Source organism: Epinephelus fuscoguttatus, linkage group LG19 (genome assembly GCF_011397635.1).
Source record: "Epinephelus fuscoguttatus linkage group LG19, E.fuscoguttatus.final_Chr_v1".
Classification (NCBI taxonomy): domain Eukaryota; kingdom Metazoa; phylum Chordata; class Actinopteri; order Perciformes; family Serranidae; genus Epinephelus; species Epinephelus fuscoguttatus.
In genome coordinates this window covers 16,386,357-16,408,838 of record NC_064770.1, presented here as the reverse complement: position 1 = coordinate 16,408,838, position 22,482 = coordinate 16,386,357, and the positions used below count along the sequence as shown (strand labels likewise).

At 41.6% G+C, this 22,482-nt stretch overlaps 1 protein-coding gene across 1 annotated transcript; it reads left to right on the top strand.

Annotated features, from left to right (window-relative positions):
* The first annotated feature begins 7,191 nt into the window (after nucleotides 1-7,191).
* mylk5 (myosin, light chain kinase 5) lies at nucleotides 7,192-22,479 on the top strand. Its single transcript, XM_049561187.1, has 17 exons — nucleotides 7,192-7,630; nucleotides 11,220-11,369; nucleotides 12,021-12,173; nucleotides 13,137-13,295; nucleotides 13,743-13,778; nucleotides 14,850-14,977; nucleotides 15,647-15,800; nucleotides 15,896-16,207; nucleotides 16,301-16,403; nucleotides 16,818-17,021; nucleotides 17,126-17,343; nucleotides 18,373-18,496; nucleotides 20,559-20,711; nucleotides 20,791-20,917; nucleotides 21,008-21,095; nucleotides 21,191-21,331; nucleotides 21,586-22,479. The coding sequence occupies exons 1-17, from the start codon at nucleotides 7,495-7,497 to the stop codon at nucleotides 21,789-21,791; spliced, it is 2,592 nt and encodes an 863-aa protein (XP_049417144.1). The 5' UTR covers nucleotides 7,192-7,494; the 3' UTR covers nucleotides 21,792-22,479.
* The last annotated feature ends 3 nt before the right edge of the window (nucleotides 22,480-22,482 follow it).

The window sequence follows — 22,482 nt, the reverse complement described above, 5'->3', positions numbered from 1 at the left end:
TGGAGCAAAAGAAAGGCCCTTTGCAGAGACTCCTCCACTTTCGTGGGAATAGTGAGTGTTGGTATGGCCAGCAGGCCACACAGCATCTCTGGCTTCACAGCTCTAAAGCCTGAGGCAATATACGACTGTTTGTCCCGTCAGCCTGGGAGCTGCTGTGAGAGAAGTCAGGGGTCACTGGTCAGCTTAAGTGTTACATTTTTCACGGTGCCTTGGAAGCTTCATAATATTCTCGCTGAAAAGTTGCATGTGTATGTGTATTGCTTTATGAAGTGGACTAAGCACAAAATGTCAGTAGGTTCAGCATGCCACAACTCTACTAGCTGTAAAGGTGAGAGTTGAAAATGTATACAGTATGTAATGCAGTGGTGGAAGAAGTATGCAGAGCTTTTTAGTTAGGGAGACGTAGCAATACTGTAAACAGGACTTAACTACTGTGGTATAATTAAAAGTCCTGCATTCAAATGTTACTTAAGCAAAAGTACAAAAGTGTAAGTATCACAATATGTTTAAAGTAACAAGAGTAAAAGTCCACATTATGCAGTATGGCACATTTCAGTGAAAAAATTCTATCATTATATATGTGTTATTATTGATTTACTTAAACTACAGTTGGTAACTTTTATATTAAAAAAAAGTTTGTAATATTTGCTTAAACTGTAAGAATATTCACAGAACTATAAATGAGAAAAGTAACCTGTGAAAAAAATCAAACTCTTCTGCCCACTCTATGCCTTTTATTGCTTCTAATGGCCTTACCTTGTGTGAACAAAAACAACCAATCAGAGCGGAGGAGTCAAACTGTCAAACTAGGCAGCGCTGATCAAATATGAATCAGGATTCTGTTACTGTGTTGCCTCAGATGTTTTCAGAAACATATTTTAGTGTACTGTTTAGCTGTAATACGAGAAAGTTGGTTTAGCTGGTGGGTGGCGCTTGGTTGCCTACGTCAGATGACTGTATCCAACATAGTGGCTAGGTCACCTTCTCATTTTACAGCTAAACAGTACACATAAGTATTTTTCTGACAACATTTGAGGTAAGAAATAAGCAATGTAGTAACAGAATCTTGATTCATATTTGATCCACGCTACCTAGTTTAACAACAGTTCACAAGCTGCAAGTGACATGATTGACAACTGCATTAGAGACTCCTCCACTCTGACTGGTTGTTGCCAAAAGACCCACACAACATGTCATTGAAGAGGCCTCGCTTCCAGTTCCAGCAAATCATGTGTAAAGAACTGTGGGTACTTCACGCCCACTGAGGACACACACATACATCCTTGAAAATCGTCTGACGCAAGGACTCGGCCCTCAGTAGAATTTGAAGCCTCCTTGACATTGACGGGATTCGATGACAAAGCCTCGTTGGACTTCAGCCATTTAAGGATCCTTCCCTGACTTTGAGAAGCACCAGTGTTGTCACATCCTGTTTTATTTTGCTGTGTCCTGTTGATCCTACTAGGTTGATCCACTGATTGGCAGACACCTGTGCTGACAAGTTGGCAGACGTCCTTGTTCAGCTCGCTCCCTCTCCATCCTGCTGCAGCAGGACTTATGTCATGTTTGGTGTCTGGTTTTCATTTATTCAGTCATTTATTTCAATAACTTTTCATGCAGTAATCTCCTCTCCTGGTATGGTGTTCAATATTATGTTCAGTGTTTGAGCCACCTGTGACATTGTCATAGTCATTGCACCTGAGGGGGCATGTCTGTCAAGCAGGAGTGCCTGTGGTGTCCTCCCTGCGTCAGGTGTGATCATATGACCTCATGATAGATACTTCTGACAGTATTATTACTCAGAATCTGCAAAGTACCTGAAGATTTTCATTAAATGTATATGAGTTAAAAGTACAAAACCTGCCTTTAAGATATAGTGAGGTCAAAGAAGAGAGCAGCATGATATTTGAATCACTCAAATAAAGTACAAAAGTACAGATCTTGAGTAAATGTATTTTGTTACTTTCAACCATGTGGTGATAATGACAGTGTGAGGCCACAGGGGGGCGTTACAGTGCTGGTTTAGGTTCCTCTTTATAACATTCTGTACACCTCTGAAATTCTTATGAATGTTAACAATGACTGATCTATAACATCATACAGTGTTTCTCTTTTAGGTTACCATGAGACTAATTAACAGCTGAAATAGATTGATGGTAGGTTTCTAGATGTATTTGTCTGTTATGAAGCACTAACATATATATTTATTGCTGCAGGTAAGAGGAACACATGCAGGACATAAGTAATAGCATCTTAAATAACATCACCTACAAGCAAAAGCTCTGACAAAGACTATTGGAGCCATGAATGTAGTTGTTGTTATTGTTGCATAACACTTTTACATGGCAGAAAACAAAGAATTACAATATATTACAATATATATTAAGTGGACAGTATTCTCTGTTGGTAAGATAATTATACAGAACTACAAATCTGGAAACATATGTGACGCCAGTAAGCAGTAGGCCTTTCTCACAGCAGCTGTCACAGTGGGAAAAGTAAAGGTTTACTGATAACACAATTGATGGCTCTGTTATTCTAGTGTTACAGTGAGAGTGACAGTGAATAAGAATGCAGGGTAACAGGAACCTGAAATCAAAGCAACTGACTGGAAGTCAGCCATCATTCATTTCATTATTTGCGCTTGTGTTGTTGCAACTGTGGCAAGTCAAATTGTCTTGGTGAAAAAAGGCTTATATTCTGCTTGCATGTACATACTTGCCCTCCAGGTGGTGCCAGTGTCTTCCTTCTCTTCTACCAGCAGCCACACTGAAGAGGTGTAATTAACTGAACATGCAGTTTTAGACCATTGTTGGGATTATTAGGATTCCTTGCTAAACCCTTTGACTGACTTTTTGAAACTACTATTAAGTCAACTATGGGTGATTCCATTGTACTCTCTGCCCTTTACTACAGAAACAAACCTGACTCAACAAGACTGTCACATTAGCATCACATGTGAAAACAGGTTTCTGCAGAAAGCAAACAGAAGTTTGACACCGGGTGGTGTTAATGTGACACATATGGTTTGATTAATGTACTTTCAGATATGTGATGATATCAGAGACATTTCATTTATTATGGCACTATAGAGACATTCCATATTGAGGTCATAAGTATTAGCACTGTTTCATCATATATTTGTTAACTTACTGTCGCTCACCAATAGGATTTATGGATTAAACACAGTGTTGCAAAAAACAACAAAAACAGCATGTTATGTAAAATTATGTGCTGAATAACGAAACAACATAACTTAATTCTACAGCCAGAACATAAAGTGTTTTTTGTGTTAATGGCTTTTCTGTTGTCTTAACTTCTCCTATTGTCTATTTAGTTTTTTTTATTGTTTGATCCAATCTTTTTATTAGTTCAATGACATATCTATTTTTTTTAAATTAAAAAAATGTTTCAGTGTCTATCTAAGTTTTGTATCTGCAACCACTTCCTCAAACAGAGGCCAAGAAACATGCTGACGTGTTTTCTCACCAATCACAAATTATGGTGAGGCTGCACCCTCGTATGTTAGTTCTCCAATTGTAGTCACAGCATGCAGTCTTACATTTGTACTTTGTACACTTTTGAAGCACTACAAAGGCCCGGTTTACACCTGGTATGAACATTTGTCTTAGGAGATCGGAACACAAATGGACAACTGTAAGTACAGGTGTGAATGCACCAAATGAGTCAATGCATCATGTGATCCAGTTGCTGAGACCACATTTGGAGGTGGTCTGAGCTGCATATGGCCAAAGTCTCTTAGTAGTGTGTACGCTCATGGCCCAACGTGTTCTCATCCACACTCATCAAATACCAGGTCAGCGTACCTAAACATCAAAATATTATGCACTGGTGTGTATCATACAATAGCAAAAGGTGCCTCTGCGTGTCAGGCTCTTACCCTGAGCTCACTGACAAAGTGTCAGTGTTTAACGACTTGGGAATGAGAGCGGGCTTCAAAGCCACACTGACGGACCATCTGCTCAGATGACACCTTACTGGCATTGCCATGAGTAGAAGCAGCGTTAAAGGACTGTCCCTGGAGCCACTCACCCCCCAGCAAATGGTCACTTCAGCATCTGCCAAGTTAGGATGACTTAACAGCAGCTGTTGAATGGTCCCAACAAACTCACACCAAGACCAAAATGGCTCAACTCAACTAAACCTGTTAATAACCCTTAGTTAACAGCCATGTGATGCGAAAAGTTAGCCCTGTCACTGTGTGTGTGTGGATGGACCCCCATTGAGTTTATAGCATGACAAAACTGAAATTACGTGTTTGTTTGCATGTAGATTTGAGATCTGATCACAAGTAGTCATGAATGAGGAGACACATCATAATGCCAGGTGTGAACAGAGAGACTGAGCCATCCACTTGTAGATGGATCACCCACGGCACAAGTTAATACCAGGTGCAAACAGGCTCAAAGATTCCTATCCGCTGACCGAATCCTTTCTTCAGTCTGCTGTGACTATCTCCAGTCTACATCTATCCCCACATGTCTACATTGAGCAGTCATGGTGGATAGCACTGGAATGACAGGGGCCTTTAAGTTTTATCACAGCAGTTGTTCAAGGACAGAGAGCAGACCAACTACCTGTGCACACACCATCAACCAGTAAAAGCTACAGCATGCATAGGGTGAGAGGGAAGAAAATGGGTCAGTCTGCATGTCTCCCTTCTGCTCTAGACTCTATTGTGTGCAGTAAGTGGCCCCACGCCCAAATTACATTAATTATGCTCCTACAGGTCAAGGCACTGTGGGAGAAATGCAGCATTATCACTCTGTTCCCTCTTAATGAGCAGCTCTGCAGCTTCAGAGTCTCTGCCAACTTTCTCTGCGTGTTTTCTTTTTCCCAGGAAGCTGTCACATATAATTAAATGCTCTGAGTCAGACCTTATTAGATATCACGTCTATCACAATGTGCAACACATATAAAATGGTGACATGTTTTTGTACTCTGACACTCTCTCTTAATATCACAACAATTATTAGCTCTACCTGGAAGGCCCATTAACACCATTACTATCAGGCAGGAGCCCTTAATTGAACCACTCACACAGCATGAGCGGCGTAAAGTGCCAGGATTATTTTGACAGATTATCATGTGGCTTCATCAGTCAGTCCTACCTTTGCAAGTTGAAGCTTGTCGTTACACGGTGATCCCAAATAAGGTGTGGAGGATGTCTGTTTCCAGTAAATGTGAAAGGAAAAGAACAAGTTCAGTGAACTGATGAGTAATGCATGTTTAGTTTTTCTTGTGAACTTGAGTGGTTTCACCCCATCTCTATGCTAATTTTATCTCAGGACAATGATGTGATGTTTAGCACAGACTGGGCTAATTTCAAGGCAGCACTTATTAAATATGCTTTACAACTTCTGCTAATTACAACTAACCAATGTCATGCATTTGACCATACCTCAAATGTATGCTTATAAAAATCTGCATCCCAAAAATGCCCTTACATTTGTGTCTCTGACTGTGCAGGCTCTTGGTAAATGTTTGATTTGGGAATTCTTCCCACACAGAAACTAAAACAAGCCCCTCACAATGCTTTTCTGTGTGATCACTGATGTGGAATTTAGCTATCTGGGATGGGAGCAGAGTGGGGAGAGAAGTTATAATCACCTCAGTGTGCTTCTGTTGTGCTCACTGAGGCTGATATTTGATCCCTCATGATTGCATCCCATAATAGATATTGCATTTTGAGGGATCTACTGGGTCTCAACAACAAATGTTCACCAAGCAGTGTTGAGAGTAGATTAAACTACCCCACAGTATATGAAGTAGTTAAGATTCCCACAACCTTAAAAATCTACAGCAGTAAAATACAACATACACACTGACCCAGCAGCAATATTAATCCAAAACATCATATAAAATAGTAAAATACTGACATTTTGCTTTTAATACTTAACATACTTTAAATTTAAGGGGCTTTTCAACCAGCTTTGTGTCATAACAATGTGGGTAGTATGTGTAAATGAGCTGTGGTGGACTTACCTTCATCATACCAGTGCTGAGAGCTCCCTGCTCATCTCTCAGCTAAAACATGTCACCCAGCGAAGTTTTTGCTGGCTCTAGGACTGTTGCTCGACTACAGATTGCACTTCCACATTTTCATTTGCCCGCCACCAGGAACACAAAGAGTATAGAAGCTAAGCCAAGATTCTGTCACAGTATTGCCTATTTCTTGCCTAACATGTCTCCAGAAACATATTTTTAGTGCACTGTTTGGCTGTAATACGAGAATTGGTGAACAAGCAGCACACTGTTTCTTGTACTGTAAAAACTGAGGCTGAAAATATTGAGATCAAACTGTAAAACAAAGCAGCGCTGATAAAATATGTACCAAGAATATGCATACATCACCCAACAGCAGGAGCTTTTATGGGTCCAGTGTGTCACAGTGCATTCTGGTAGTTTTAGGTTTTCAACCTCTTGAGCAAATGCAAATGCCACAGTCCATTTTATCCATTTTTTTTTTGGTCATGTAGCATCAATTTCAAAAGTATTTGCATCTTGCTTCTGCATAGATAGTCTACTTTTATGAGAAGACTGTTTTTCTAGCAGTGACACACTTATTTAAAGTGAAAATATTTAAGTATTGCAAGTGGTTTTGAATGGAGAGCTTTTACTTGTAGTGGAGTATTTTTACAGTGTGCTATTACCACTTTTAACCAAAGGATCTGTGTACTTTTTCCACTACTGTCATCATGAGAACAACAGCAGGTCCCTCTTGAGACATCCCTGGTTGTCATAGCAGCAGGTGGATCTGTTGAAGTGACGCTGTTACCCTGGAAACGGCCACCTGTATTTGCTGGGATATACTGTACTAGGGGCCGTCGCTCAGACTTAAAGCCACATAGGATTTATGAGCCGTAGACAATCACAGCTTTACAATCCACAGGCGTGAAATGGACCTTTGCAACGCTGGCATCACAAAGTTCAGTACAGCATTGATAAGTGAGAAGGCAAACAGGGAAATCGATAAACAGCAGCGCATTCAACAAACACCACACAATACGACCTTTGGCTGGGTGGGTAGATAAGTCCTTCCCCTTCCTCCCGCTCTCCCCCTCTCTGTCTTTCCTTGTCTATGTGGAGTGTGTGTCTATTAGCCATGATAATAAAGACAGGGGTTTGAGCAGCGGGTGGGGATTCTGGCATTACAGTGACTTTGGGGAGATAAGGGGATGGTTGCTCTGCCCGTGGAGGCCAAAGTAAAAGAGAAAGATTTGTGATGTAGGTGGAGTTAGTGTAGATGAGGGAGGGTGAGAAAACAGAGTTTGAACATGTGCAGAGAAGTGTGAGGAGGGCAGAGCTGTATTGGGTTAGTAGGGAGTGTTGGTTTTTACAGAAGAGAGAAGACAGATCAAGCTGCAGGCACACCACACAGCTGTGACAAAGGAAGTGTGATTATCAGCTTGGGAAATGACTGTGTGAATTATTAGTTGTTCCGTTCAGAGGCCGGGGTGTTCTTAATTAGAAATGAACGGTGATGGCAGCAAACAGCGTTATGTGTCAACCTTCAGGATGCACATCAAGCCGCACCGTGCATCGTCTGCACCAGGTAATGGACCAGGAACTACTGACACCAAGCCTTCTGACAAACATATTGACACAGGTAAGGACTGCATGAGAGACAGAGAAAGGAGATGAATAATTTAAGGGTGTGTGTTTGTTGGAGAGCACCCAACTGGTAGCAGATGTAATGTTTTAAATGTCAGTGTTTGAATAGACAAGCCTGCAAAAACAGCTTTGCTTTAATTTTATCATGTTGTAAAGCAAGATGATTTTCCCTGGAGAAGATGAGACAACACACTCCAGTTCATATCCAGTGTCATGTTTGTCCTGAATTTAAATGTCCAAGTATCTGATTGTGTATTGTATAGTGGTAGACTTTCACTTCATGTCAGTCCACACTGAACATCAAATTTTTTATGCCTGAAATAACACTTTTAGTTTGTACCAAACTTTTTGTTGGCTTTTGCTGAGGATCTGTAAAAATTCATTTGAAAATATAACACAGAAGATTAATCTTTTGGATAGCCACATATTAACTGTCTGCGTGTCACTGACTGTACATCTGCTTACTCAAATCATTTCAGTGTGAATTGTGATTGAGCAGACATTATCACACACATCTGTCTACCAGATAACAATCTTGTACAGTAGCTTTTGCATCTCAAAACATCAGGAACTGATAAAAACAGACTTGTGTCAGTTTGGCCACAGCGCAAGTGTTTTGAAAGTTTCATTTCCAACAGCAGTGGGTTTTTATAGCAACCTGTAAGCCTTTAGTTCAGCTGAGTTATCACCAACCTGCTAATAAAAGCTTTGAGGTCAGCGCATGTTTTGCTTAAAAGAAAAAAGAAGAGGTCAGAGAGTCATGCTGAGAGCAGGGTGTGAAAATCCACCTCTCAATGTGTCTGTGTGCAGAGGTGCAGCTCAAAATAGCTGGCTTGACTGAACAGTGCCTGTCTTCAAACATCGGACTTCACAGTGAAGTCTTGAGGATTGTAAACACTGGTGAAAGGTTGATGGTAAAACACCCCTTTTGTTAAACCATAACTAGTATACTATGCACGGCATTACAACACAACAGTCAGATTTGGTCCACCTTTACACCATGTCTAGTAAAGATACTGTACTGCGCATGACGGGCCTCTGTAATGCCAATTAATTGTACCGGTGATACCACTCAGTGTCAGCCTGTGGTGTTGATAATGTGCTCTTGATACATGAAGCTTTACTGGATCAGGGGGAGAGCAGTTCCTGGGAATACCCACCCCTGTGCTTCAAGGAAGGATCAGCTCAGATGTCACTACTGCATTTTAAAAAGAAAACAACATAGTCCTGTTACCATGAACTCTGCATTTTGTATTAAGGCAGAGGATTGATGTCAGTGGTTTTCTGGGCAGTGTGAATGGCATTCATGTGACATGTAAGTGAAAAAGAAGAACAGAAAAAGAGATGAAGTGATGTGAACTGTTAGGGTAGATCAGAGGATGTAACACTGTGACATGCATTCATGTCTCGAGCACTTCTAGCAGGTCTTACTTCTCATTTAGAGGGACAGTTCGGATATTTTGAAGTGGGGTTGTATAGGGTACTTAGGACACATTCACACTGGTGCTATTTGGTCCACCTTAAACGAACCCTGGTCCACTTCCACAGATAGTTCGGTTCCTTTGGGAACGAGCAAACCCTGGTCTGCTTGAAAACTGGGGGTCTCCGTTCACTTGCAAGCGAACTACAGAGAGGAAGTGAACCAAAGAGAGGAAGTGACGTAGAGCGCAGTGCATTTTGGATAGAAAAAAAACAAAGCCAACAACGCGAACCGCCTGCTGCCTCACCTGCTGCTCATACTGGGCAGCTTCTTGTGAAAAAACAATTAGGTTTGAACACCAAAGTAAAAACAGAAACCCCAACACTGCATCAATTTGGTGCCGCTCCATTGTTTTTGTGGTGACCAAGCCGGCTAAAGGGGGTGGATTTCTGTTTTCAGTCCTGGCCAATCGATGAGCCGGGTTTTCTTCTTCCTCATGCTTTTTTTCCTCCTGGTCAGTGGTTGTTTCCCCAAATGAACAGCTGTTGTAACTGCGTGACGGTAGTCATGGGGACTTGGGTTGGGAACCGGAGGGTTGCCTGTTCAAGTCCCCGTCCGGACCAAATATGGAGCGTGGACTGGTAGCTGGAGAGGTCACCTCCTGGGCACTGCAGAGGTGCCCTTGAGCAAGGCACCAAACTGCCAACCACTCTGGGCACCTGTCCATGGCAGCCCCCTCACTCTGACATCTCTCCCCTTTGTGCATGTATAGGTCCTGTTTGTGCATGTGTGTGTATTTCGGACCTGTGTGTTCATGACAACGGAGTGAAAAAAATGAATTTCCCCTCAGGGGGATTAATAAAGTATATAAAGTATAAAAGTAAGTAAAGGGAGGGAGATGGCTCAACTTACCCCACCCCTATGCTCAACTTACCCCAGACACGGGGTAAGTTGTGCCACAAGACCACTTTTTTTGGACATGCTATATTATCAAAATAGTTATGTTTACACTCATTCTGTTTGTTTGTAGGGATGCATAACACCCTGAAATATATGCACATATATTAGTTAGCAACAAAACTATAATAGCCTTGATGCAGTGATCCTGAATATGAAAAGTGGCTCATCTTACCCCGGTCTCCCCTACAACAAAATGTATATTAGCCACCTAAAAAGTCCCACTTAAGAAAAATCAATATCAGTTTAAGTGTATGCTATATTTAGAATATATTCACCGCTTTATCTTTCCGTCAGTTCTGATGGAGTGTCATGAACAACTTCAGTTCCGCATCTATGTTCTTGTCGAAGCCACCAGACTCCTTTGACAAAAACCCTTTCAAATGCCAAAGACACACAATAACACAAACAAAATAACTGTTCAAGGCAGTGGTAGATCAGCAGCTCCTGTGTTCAATTACTGTTTTTCTTAATGGAGTTTGACTTTGAAGAGTGCAATATAACGGATTCAGTTCCCTGTCAGAAGCTGGGGGGACTGCAGCCTTCTTCTTCAAACTAGGGGTGTGCCAACTGCTAAGAGTGCTAGCAACAACAACAGTACAACAGTACTAACAGAGTTAACTGCTGGGGTGGGGGGGTAATTGCCAGATGAGCACAGTACAGTGTGGTGCCAGCAACAATTAGTTGTAGCCAGTGAACCACACACAGGAACTCATGCACTAACATGCCAACATGTCGTCAGACTGTACGTGTTCTAATAACTAAAACACTGGAGCCCAAGATGGCTCTTACTCAGTCCAGCAGAATTGCTCACCTGGTACACACACCAAAAAAGTTCGTAGCTTTGGGGTTTACTTCTGGGATTAGGCCCACTAAATATGCATGTAGTGTTTGTGTTTGTAGTGTTTCTGGTCCTGCTTGCAAGTTCCCACTCAAGAAAAGTTTTCCAAACAGGCTATATAACCTGCATGGATCAAAAATTTCAATTGGAAAATTGGAAGGAAAGCTGAGCAGCATCCCTGGGAACCTGATTACATTCTCTGCTCAGGACAGAAACGACAACAGAGAAAACAGAAAACAGTTGTACACTCCTCTAATTAATGCTCCAGATAACGTATAGCTCCTTTAATAGATGCAGTTATGGAAAGTGTGTTGCTCATTTTCTGTATCTGACCCCTCACCTCTCACCCCTCTTCTCCACATCCAGGGTGTGTTAACTCCTTCACTCATAAACGTCTGGATCCACCGGTCTTCATAGAGCCACTGCAGGACTGCTGCGTGGATGAAGGAAATGACATCACGCTGCGGGGGGTTCTCACTGGAAGTCAGCCGATCAAAGTGTCGTGGTTGCACAATGGTAAGCAGGGACAATTTACAATGCTGCATCTCGATGTTTGCTCAGGATGAAACGTTAATCCAAAGTTGTCATTAACAACGAAGAAAGAACAGCAAAAACTCACATTTGGTTTGAAAACAGGTTATTTATAGTTTCTGAGGTTCTTATCTAACCAGTTAACCTCTTGGACCTCGTACATTTGGCTTCAAATGGCTGTTAAGTAGCAACAAAAATCAACTCTTTATTTATTTATTTAGATGTTCTTCTGTTTGTGCTTGTTCCAACACGCTGGAGCTTATTTTCCTTCAGACGATGCTACTGTGTTTTCATGTCTGCATCAAATGGAAACTTTCTGGGTGTCTTTTGTGTAATTCTCAACACATTTCCCTTCACTTAGACTGACTTATTTGGTATTTTTGGAGACTCTGGGATACTTATCATACATCAAACCAAAGTATGGGTTTGAACAATGCCTGGCCCTGCAACAAGCATTTTCAATGACAGATCCGCAACAGGGTTCAAGAGGTTAACAATAAATTTAACCTTCCTTTATCCGGCATCATTGTCAGCCCTTCCTTTCTCTCATGACCTTCTCCACGTTTTTTTTTTTTTTTGCACAGTACATCAGCAGCAGAGAGTGTTTCTAATTTGTTTGTTTGCTCCTATGGGCAGGTGAAGTGGCCCGTTTTGGGAATCCTTCCTTCAATGGCAGGGAGACGAGTTTTGTGGTGAGGGAATGCTTGCCGGAAGATGCTGGCGCCTACACCTGCCTGGCAGAGAACAGTGCAGGGAAGACGTCCTGCTGTGCTGCTGTGTTTGTCAGAGGTGAGGGAGACACTGGGAAACACTTGAGACTGGTCCATGTTGGAAATGAGTTAAAGGAACAGTATGTAACATTTAGGGACATTTAATGGTGTCTAGATGTCGCTTGCAGATTACAACCAGCTAAAACTTATTCTTTTTATGTTCATTATTCAGGAGGTTTTCACTGCGAGCCAAATTGACTGATCATGTGATTAAAACCAGTAGAAACACTGTTTAAATCAGTTTTATGCTACAAATCAGTGTTTCTCCAATGCTGTTTGCCATGTCGGAGACAGCTGCTAGCTTAGCACCTGTGTGCTAACCTTTTTACTCACCTTTTTTCTCTGATAACCTAAAATCCAGATGTTCAGGAAGTTTTCAGTGGAGGTGCAACTGCAAAGGTCTTTTCCTCTCCAAATTAGAAGTACCCAGTGATTTCTAAAAACACTGAATAAAGAAGTTTCACCAAAAAAAAAGAGATATATTTCCAATGCTCTCATTGCGAAGAGGCTGATAACCACGGTGGCCAACATGAATACATAAGCGAAAGGTCTGATCTAGAGCCAGTGTTTGGTTGGTCCTTTCAGGGCTACCATAGAAACATAGCAATCAAACATAAGCCCCTTTTACACTGCCAGATTTTCCGCGAATGTTGGGCTGTTTTGCCGGCAAGCTGCGAGCATTTAGACACACAGGGCCAGATTGGCGAGTTGATCCGAGGTGCCCAATTTACACTAAAGAAAACATATTCTATTTCTGCCAATATATCCCCCTAAATCCTACACACTGGACCTTTAAATTCTCAGGAAATTAGTCTACGACACAATTTCCTGCTGATTATTAACTCTCCCTCTTGCAAGTTTAATGTAGGGTTCCTCTTTCATTGGACTTTTTCATTGTGTCCTTTGTTCACAATAAGTAGGAGTTTCATTTCTGATATTCTGTGGTCTCATCTCCTCTTCCTCTTACTGACAACCAATCCAGACTTTGAAACTATCTGCGGTGTGAATCGTGTCTCAAATATCCTGACTTCTGCATCCAAGAGCATTGTGGAGAATGGAAGGTCACCACAGTCTCCCAAAGACGAGCTACAGAAGTCTCCTACCTCCCCAACAGGCTCTGATAAGCTCAGCCCAGTCTCAGGTAATCAGATAATTGTTAATTTTACATATGGGGATATTTTAGGAGTCCGTTTATAGATCATAACACACAACCCATACAGTGCAACTTCCTTCCTTCCTTACATGTTTTGATGCACCAGAAAAATATCTCAACCTCTTCACCATTGTTTTAACCTCTTCCGGAAATCCACGTCATATTTTTAAATAAATAGGAAACACATCACTTCCAGTCCTTGTGTGATTGGCTGTCAGGCAACATTTGTATCAGTTAGGAATTATGTAAGACTCCCACAATAATAATAATACACCCACTAGAGGTTGTTGTCCCAAGTGAACACCATGTAGGGAAGTGGACAGTGCACAGTACAGTAAAACTTGCTGAGTGTGTAAACTGATAGCCATAGAACAGAAAAGCAGAGCCACACCTCTCTCCCACTAAAACCTACCTGCGCTTCATCTGTCTCTGCAGAAGTCATCCCAAAGAAGAGAGCCAACTCAGGAACAGGTGAGACACACTTTTCTCCTCTCTCTCACTGTCTCTGCTGAATGACCAGGCAATGCACCTGTCTTTCCATCATCCACTTAATTATATTTGTCATTACTCACTGCTATATTGTCTGGTTTCCTCTTGTTCATGTTAATATCTTTAGAGACTGTTTTTTTCGTGAGTGTGAGGTGCTTCTAATGCTATTGTGGTTTGCCCTGGAGCTACACCTGTTGTTAGTCTTTGTTCTTGATATAATGTTGTCTGGCTTTAAGCTATTGTGCTCCAATATACTGGGTAACTTTACCATAGGGTGTAGGCTGTAACAATAAAAGCATGCAAAGTTCACATAATAAGGTTTGAATGTGTGTTATGGGTGTACAGGATATGTCATACTGCTTTTTTTACGGTTTTATGACAAAGATAAAAGGGATGGCTTGAGGAGGACAGGCAATAATCTAACATACCTGCTAAGAAGGTAAACTGTGAAGCCATTTAAACCTAATTTTATCAGATTGTCTTTAGTCAAATTCTCCATCCTGATGCCACAGTATTTGAATACTGATAGTGTGAGAGATGATATTGACTCAGGCTCATATATGGAATTTTCTTAGCATATTAACATTGTATAACCACAGGATACAGAGCAGGCTTCACATGTGTGTTTGCCTCTTTTAAGTATGTTTGTTTAAGTAAACAGTGTTTGAAACATATTGAACTGGGATGCACAGGCGAGTTCAACAGGTGAATTAGCTTGACATTGTTCAACACACTTGATTACACAAGGACTGGTTGTACTTGTGTGAAGGAGGCTATATGTGCTTTGCATTTGTTTCCAGTTGGAACACTTGGTCTCCTGTTTGCTACAGTAATAAGGGTCTCGGGGGAAGTAACACACTTCCAGTTTTACAGTACAGCAGAAACCACACACCACACAATCCCACCCAGCTAACACAGTCTCTCTTTCTTTATCTTACATGCCACGCTGGATGGTTTCCTTCCAGTTGGATATTTAAGGCCTTCAAGTCAATACTACTTCAATAAGCAGGCAGGCTCTCAGTCAAAACACTCACTTTATTTTTGTCTCTGCAGGTCCAGCATTACATTTTGAAAACCCTCCGCAGCACCTCGAGGTGAAGGTGGGAGAAACTGCACGTGTGACGTGTTACTTCGCCGGCAGTCCTCCTGTAGTGTCCTGTTGGATCAGAAACAAAGACCAGGTGTGTTGATTTGTAAATCATGGTTTATATATCCACTTTCTGCCACTTTAACTATACAGTGTCTCCACTGGCTCTCAGTATTAAAGGGACAGTTCACCTCCGAATCAAAAATACATATTTTTTCTTACCTATAGTGCTATTTATCCGTCTAGATGGGGTTAGTGTGAGTTGCTGATGTGTGGAGAGTGTTGGAGATACCGGCCATAGAGATGTCTGCCTTCTCTCCAATATAACTGAACTAGATGACACTCAGCTTGTGGTGCTCAAAGCACCACATTAATACATTTGAAAAACTCAGCAGCAATGTCTCTTTCCAGATATCATGACCCAGTTACCCAAGATAATCCACAGACCTTGTTGTGAGCAGTTTCATGTGGGAGCATTTTTCTCTTTATCCAACTACACCCGCCAACCATATCACTGCACAGAAAGAAAACATGCATCTACTCATGCAAGAGAGGCTCATGCTCGTGACAGCACGAGATGTAAACATTGATGGTGTCCTCCTTGGCTGAGCTGTAAGTTTAGCTAGCTCAGTGGTGCTAGGTGAGCTAGCAGTAGATGCATACTTCCAACCTGTGATATTGTTGTTGGGAAAATTTGTAAATTTGATTTCTGGGTGAACTGTCCCATCAATCTCTCTCTTTTCCTTACACACTATATCTGCAGATAGTGGATGGTCCAGAGCTATGGGTAGAAAATACTGATCGCAGCAGTACCCTGGTCATAGCAAAGGCTAAACCACAGCACACAGGTCGCTATACTGTTGTAGTGAAGGACCGCAAGAGCTCAGCCCAACACACACTCACCCTTTCTGTCATAGGTAAGATGACACACACACTACAGTATGTGACCATGTGAAGTACACTTTATCTGTCAGCGACACTTTATTTATCATTATCATCATCATCTCACCAGAGAGGCCTCAGCCTCCAGCCTCCTCTCCTGTGATCTCCCTTGTCTCTGCCACCAGCCTTGTGCTGTCCTGGTCGGGCCCCTGCTACGACGGCGGCAGTGCCATCCTGGGCTATGTGGTCGAGGTAAAGAACCAAGGACGCGCTGAGCCTAAGGAGTGGACCGAGCTCACTGCCCAGTGTAAAAGTACCTCGTACAGAGTGTGCTCTGGGCTGCAGCCTCAACAGGAATACTGTTTCAGAGTGAGGGCCTACAACGCGGTGGGAGTAAGCGAGCCTGGACCAGTGTCACCAGTGGTTACAATGGAGCAAAAAGGTAAGATATTGGGTATTGATACCACATATGAAATTAGAGGCAAATATAATGAGGCTTATGTTACAGCTGTTGTGTCATTGTGTACATATTTAGAGAAACCACAAGAAGAGGAGGCCCCTCAAGCATATTGCTGTGTCACTATTGACTCTTCACACAAAGTCACAGATCACTACAATTTGCAGGAGAAACTGGGAATGTGAGTATGTCAGGAAAAAAACCCAAACATGTTTTTCCACTTGGCTTTAAAGAGCAATTTTCTTCAGAAATGCTCATCAACACTGAAAGCTTGACCTTTGAAGGCAAAGTCTTCTTTTTATTAGTGTGAGTTGTGTCAAAGAGGGAAAGCCCGCCAAGTGTAGCAGAGGGTGGATTAAAATACAGTACATACATGTAGAGACACGGTTCTACTCAAGTAAATAACAGATGTACACCAGTGCAGGTATGAGAACACCAGTAATTGCAGTTAATAACGTCAGTGCCGTACTCTTGCCCTTTGGCAGATATGTGCATACTAGAATCACAAACCTTAGATTAAAAATTGTTTGCATTTACATTTCTGTCTTAAGCTCTCAGAGATTTTAAAATATGAATAAACTTGTCTCTTCATTAGGGGTAAGTTCGGCCTCGTGTTCAAGCTTACCCACAAAGAGACAGGACGTGTGTGTGCAGGAAAGTTCTACAAAGGCCGCCGTGCCAAGGAGAGGGAGGCTGCTCGCAACGAGATAGAGCTGATGAACTACCTCCACCACCCCAAACTGGTTCAGTGTCTCGCGGCATATGATCACAAGCCTGAGATGGTCATGGTCATGGAGTTGTGAGTATTGTCATAAAAGCACAAAGTGAAAGTGAAAACCTGCAAATCTGGTTGCAAACAAAGAAATATAATAACTATTTGCTATCACTGTGGTTTGTCTGTAGTATTGCAGGTGGGGAACTGTTTGAACGTATTGTGGATGACAACTTTGAGCACACCGAGCCTGCCAGTGTGCTCTACATGCAGCAGATCCTGGAGGGGATTGCCTACATGCACCAGCAGAATATCGTCCATCTGGACCTCAAACCTGAAAACATTGTGTGCGTCGACACCACCGGCACCTCCATAAAAATCATTGACTTTGGATTAGCCAGCAGGCTTGGTACGTGAGGTGAAACTCTCTATATATTTACTTGTCAGTCTAGTGCCTGGGTCTTCAACAGGGGGTCTGTGACACCAAGGGGTTCCTCAGAGTTACTGCAGGGGGCCACAAAATTATTGTGTGATAATTGATTAACAGTTTTCTTTCTTTTTTAAAAAAAAATAAAACATATCTAAATATTATCATGAATCCAACATATTATTAGCAAAGATAAATCAGCGTGTTCATTACAAAAAGATTTAATTTACAGTACACATAGTGATGTGGTCAGGTCAGACCAACTCACCCGCTTGACCCTGTACATATGCATTAATCATTAACCTGAACCAAAAACTGTAAACCTTAAAGCTCAAAGTTTCTGGTAATGACCAAGCCTACATGCTTTGTGCTATAATGTATGCCATTTCCAGTAAATATCACAATCTAAAATGTGTGTTTACTCTTTTTAAAAGAACAAACAACAGAAGGACAACAAGATCTTTAAGTGGTTACGTCTTAAGGTTATGATCTCAAGCCTACACCTCGTGGTGATTAGTTTACATAAGTGCACAGCTGACAGGTGCAGTTGTTTGTTTACTTGACATTACAGAACTGCGTATTTAACGCATTCAGTGTTGACAGAGCGACACTTTTACAACACAGTGTTAAGCTTACATATTTGCAGAGGGAAATATTATTGCCAGGCATCATGACCAGAGAGATTTAAATATGTCTGACTTCAACAGATTTTCCTGGTCGAAAGAGGAATAACGGAAAGCCTGAACTCATGATAGGCTAACTGTTACCCATGAATCCTTGTGCAATCATGTGAGCGAAGGAGCGCTGTGTGGCACTTGATGGACTGTTTTGTAACTTTTTGAGCAAGAGGCTCTGAGAGAGAAGACCCCAAAATATTCAGAGAATTATCTCAAGTGCAGCTCAGTTTTATATAATATTTGTAGGATGGCGTCTCTTCTCTGTCTGTTTTTGAGCAAAGGGGTTCTTTCTGTGAAAAATTAAATACTAAAATGTGAGATTTCTGTTTACCAGATGGCAAAACACCTCTGAAGGTGATGCATGGGACTCCAGAGTTTGTAGCACCTGAAGTGATCAACTACGAGCCTGTGGTTTTGGCAACTGACATGTGGAGCATCGGGGTCATCTGCTACATATTGTGAGTCACACTAACACTCCCATAGCCCTCTCTGCATTCAAGGAATAGTTTGACACCTTGTAAAAAGAGCTCATTTGCTGTCTTTCATGCTTTGTTGCCAAGAGTTAAATGAAAATACCACTTTCTTGTCTGTGCAATAACATGAAGCTACAGCCAGCGGCCGATTAGTTTAACTTGGCACAAAGACTGGAAAAATAATGCAAGACTGGCTCCGTCTAAAGGTGACTAAATCCACCTATTAACACGTGGTTTTACAATATGTTTTTTGAACTGAGTAAAGAAACTAGATAATGTTTTAACTAGTGATTTTTAGAGTTGCTAGTAAGTGGATTTTGCTTAGACAGAACCTGGCCAGCTGTTTCCCCTGTTTCTAGTCTTTGTGCTAAACTAAGTTAATCTGCTGCTGTTAGTGGTTTCACAACCAAAACTCCACAATAAATGCTGGCATTGTATGGTTCTGCATGCCATGGCTATGTTAAACAGATATGTTAAATCTTTCAATTTTCATTTTTCTCTTGTGACAAAGGTGTGAATAACGTGTGGTTAGGTTAATGCACAAAAACCACTTGTTTAGGGTTAGGAAAACATCACATTTGAGGTGAAAATATCTGTTTTAGTCACTACAAACACAGTTAGAAAATTTCCAAACTATTGTGAAAAATACCTGTTTTTGTTTGTCTCAGACAGTGGTCTGCAGCTGTCTGCAGCTTAGCACCTAGGTGTCATGCCACCCACATTCCCCTCCTGATGAGAAACTCAGCCCATATACTGTATATGGGCTGAGGGTTTGCAACCACCGGTTTAGATGGTGTATATGATATACGCCATCTAAACCGGTGGTTTCAAACCTTGTTTCTTAAGGGACCATTTTTCCCATCAAAACTGATGACCTCTGACTAAGTGAGACACTTTTGGAATCTTTCATAATAGATACAATGCATAACTATAACAGTACAGAACAATTGATACACTGTACAATTAACTCAAACAGTGAACGCAATAACTGCAGGAAGCTGGAGCAAGACAAGCGATTTTGATGCATTTTTAGAAATTATTTCCTGTAAATATTGCATCAGAGATGAGTTCTACTGATATTATCTTCTCCCTGACACTTAACCATTGTTTTATTAGTTTACTTACAGGACAAGGCTCTGTCAATACAGCTTGTGTTCAGGTCTTCAAAGTGCTCTTATCCTGTGTGATATTTTTGAAAAGTTTTTATCTTTAATAATAATCTTAAAAAAATACTCTTTTTCTCTCTTAAACATACCTTAAAATCAGAATGTCAGTCCTCTAACCAAGTGGTGACATCACAGTAGCTACATTGATTATTTATACAGTCTATGTTGAGAACCACTGATCTAAACTACATCATACAAATGAAACGTAAAGGCCAAAACACACCGGCGGCGTACGACGCGCGTCACAACAGCCGCCCCAATTATTTTCTATTTACAAACCCACACCGGCGGCAGCTCGACGTGCGTCGACGTGCCGCACCGCGGCACTTAGCGTCGCCGCCCTTGAAAAAGCGCTATTTTGTACTTCCCAGCCTAGCGGACTGGAGTGTGCAATAGAAATCCGGTTGACGCCCCGCAGCGCGACGCTTTTTGTGTGTGTTGGGGGCGGCACTTGACTCACGTCAATGACGCTGCTGTCATATGACGCCGCCGGTGTGTTTTGGCCGCATGCACAGTTTGCAGCAACATACAATTCCAACATTTTATTCTGGGGACTGAGCTCGGCTTCATATTTACCAAACAGACATTAAAGTGGTATTATTACTCTTATCTACCTCTTAGCAACAAACAAAGAAGCCAAAATGCAAAACCATTATTTTAATCATTTGATTGTGTCATGCACATCAACATTGGAATAATCGAAATGAAAAGGGATCTTAATCACTTGCAAATCCTGTTTTGAGAGACAAAATAGAACATGACATGACATGACATGAGCGACTGCTTATCATTTGAATGTCTGAGACTTTTATGCCACCTAGTGGTTGTAGGTGTAGACAGTCAATATAATGACCTTGCTGTCTCTCTTTATCTATCCTCAGACTGAGTGGTGAGTCTCCATTCCAGGGTAACAACGATGTAGAGACCTTGGCCCTGGTCACAGCTGCCCAGTGGGAGTTTGATGAGGAGAGCTTTGATGAAATTACAGACGAGGCCAAAGACTTCATCAGCTCCCTGCTCAACAAGAACACAAGGTGATTCCATAAACACAGCTGTAGCACAGACAGCTCCATCTTCACTTAAGTACCTATAACACTCTGTGTGTTTCCCCAGGCGGAGGATGTCCTGTGAAGAGGCACTTGCCCACCCTTGGATGACATTAGATCCTGCAGCTCTCGCCACCTCCAAGAGTCTGTCCAAGGAGAAGATGAAGAGGTTTCTTGCCAGGCAGAAGTGGAAGGTAACGCCTGAGTGAAGGACTTTTATGTTTTCTTTGAGGTGTTGTTTTTTTGTTTACTGGACCAGACTTTTGAATTTCTTTGTCACATAGAAAGCAGGTAAGGCCTTGTTAGCCCTGAAGAGAATGGCTTTGCTGTCTAAAAGTGACAGCTCTTCATCTCCTACCAGCCCTGGAGAAGGTAAGACACTCACAGGACCATTTTAGTTTGCTGATTTGCTGCATAGCAATTTTGACCCCCCTATTAAATCTACGTATCCCCCTCTCCTGTCCCAGACTCACCCCTGAGCCCAGAGGCAGAGCATGCCCTGCAGTCCCTGGAGCGCAAGATGCAAGGGCCGCCTCAGTTTACCCAGAGCCTGGAGGACCAGACAGTAGCTCAGGGATCCAGTGTCCGTCTCTCATGTCACCTTACAGGTACACTTCATTCAAGAGCTCAAGCACTACCTGTGTTCATTGTGACATTGTTTTTGCTTTGTTTCAGAGCAGGGGCTTTACTTGCTTGACTCCTTTGCCTTACAATTTAAGTGTGCTAGCATCTTGACTTGACTATGAAGGCTACCAACTTGACTAGAACTCCCCCAGAAGACTTAAACGCAGCTACGCTCTTCATTCATTTTAGAAGGTCTGCTTTTTAAAGCTGTCCTCACCCCTCTCTTCTATCATGGCAGGATACCCTGACCCAGAGGTGGTGTGGCTGTGTGGTAAGGAGCCTCTGGTGGAGTCACCCGCAGTGCAGATAGAGTATGAGGAAGATGGCCGCTGTACCCTGGTCTTAGCCAAAGTTGGCCCAGAGGACTCCAATATTTACACCTGTCGAGCCACCAATGACCATGGGGAGACGTCCTGCTCAGCCAAACTCATTGTTCAAGAATAGATTCATTATTTTAACACTGCAGAGACAAAATGTATAAACAGTTGTTTTGTATGTACATTCTTGTTTTCATACAAATGGGGACCAAACTGTACATCCTGTACTGTAACTGGAGATTTATAACACATGTATTATTGTACAAAATGTATGAACAGATGAATATTGTTACAGAGCTACAAGCATGTAAGGTTGATATTTCTTAATGGGATTAAGGCATTGTTATACACTGTTTTAAACAACATGTTCAAGCTGAAATTATAAATCTATTTCTTGCTTTGCCTCATGGGGGAGTTATTTAATATTCTGCTGGCAATATGAGTAAACTGAGATGTCCCTTTTTTAGAAGCAAATGATGCTGATCTGACTTGTGCTCTTTGATATACTTTAAGCTTTTTTTGAGTAGAATTAAAAAAGAAAGTACACCAAATTTTTCGTCCTGAAAGAGATGTAAGCAGTTTTTTAATTTAATGTATAATGTAAAAGTCAAAGGACTTATTTGTAAGTTAACTTTACTGTTAACTTTGGTATGTGCTACATTTTGATGGTATAAAAAGAACCATCATACAATATGTCTACCAATACATGGGTCATATCATATTTTCACAGTACTGACACAAAAAATAAACCATTTTGACAAACTTTTGGTGGAATATGAAACTCAAACAGCAGCATTAAAAACTTAAATAAAAAAATA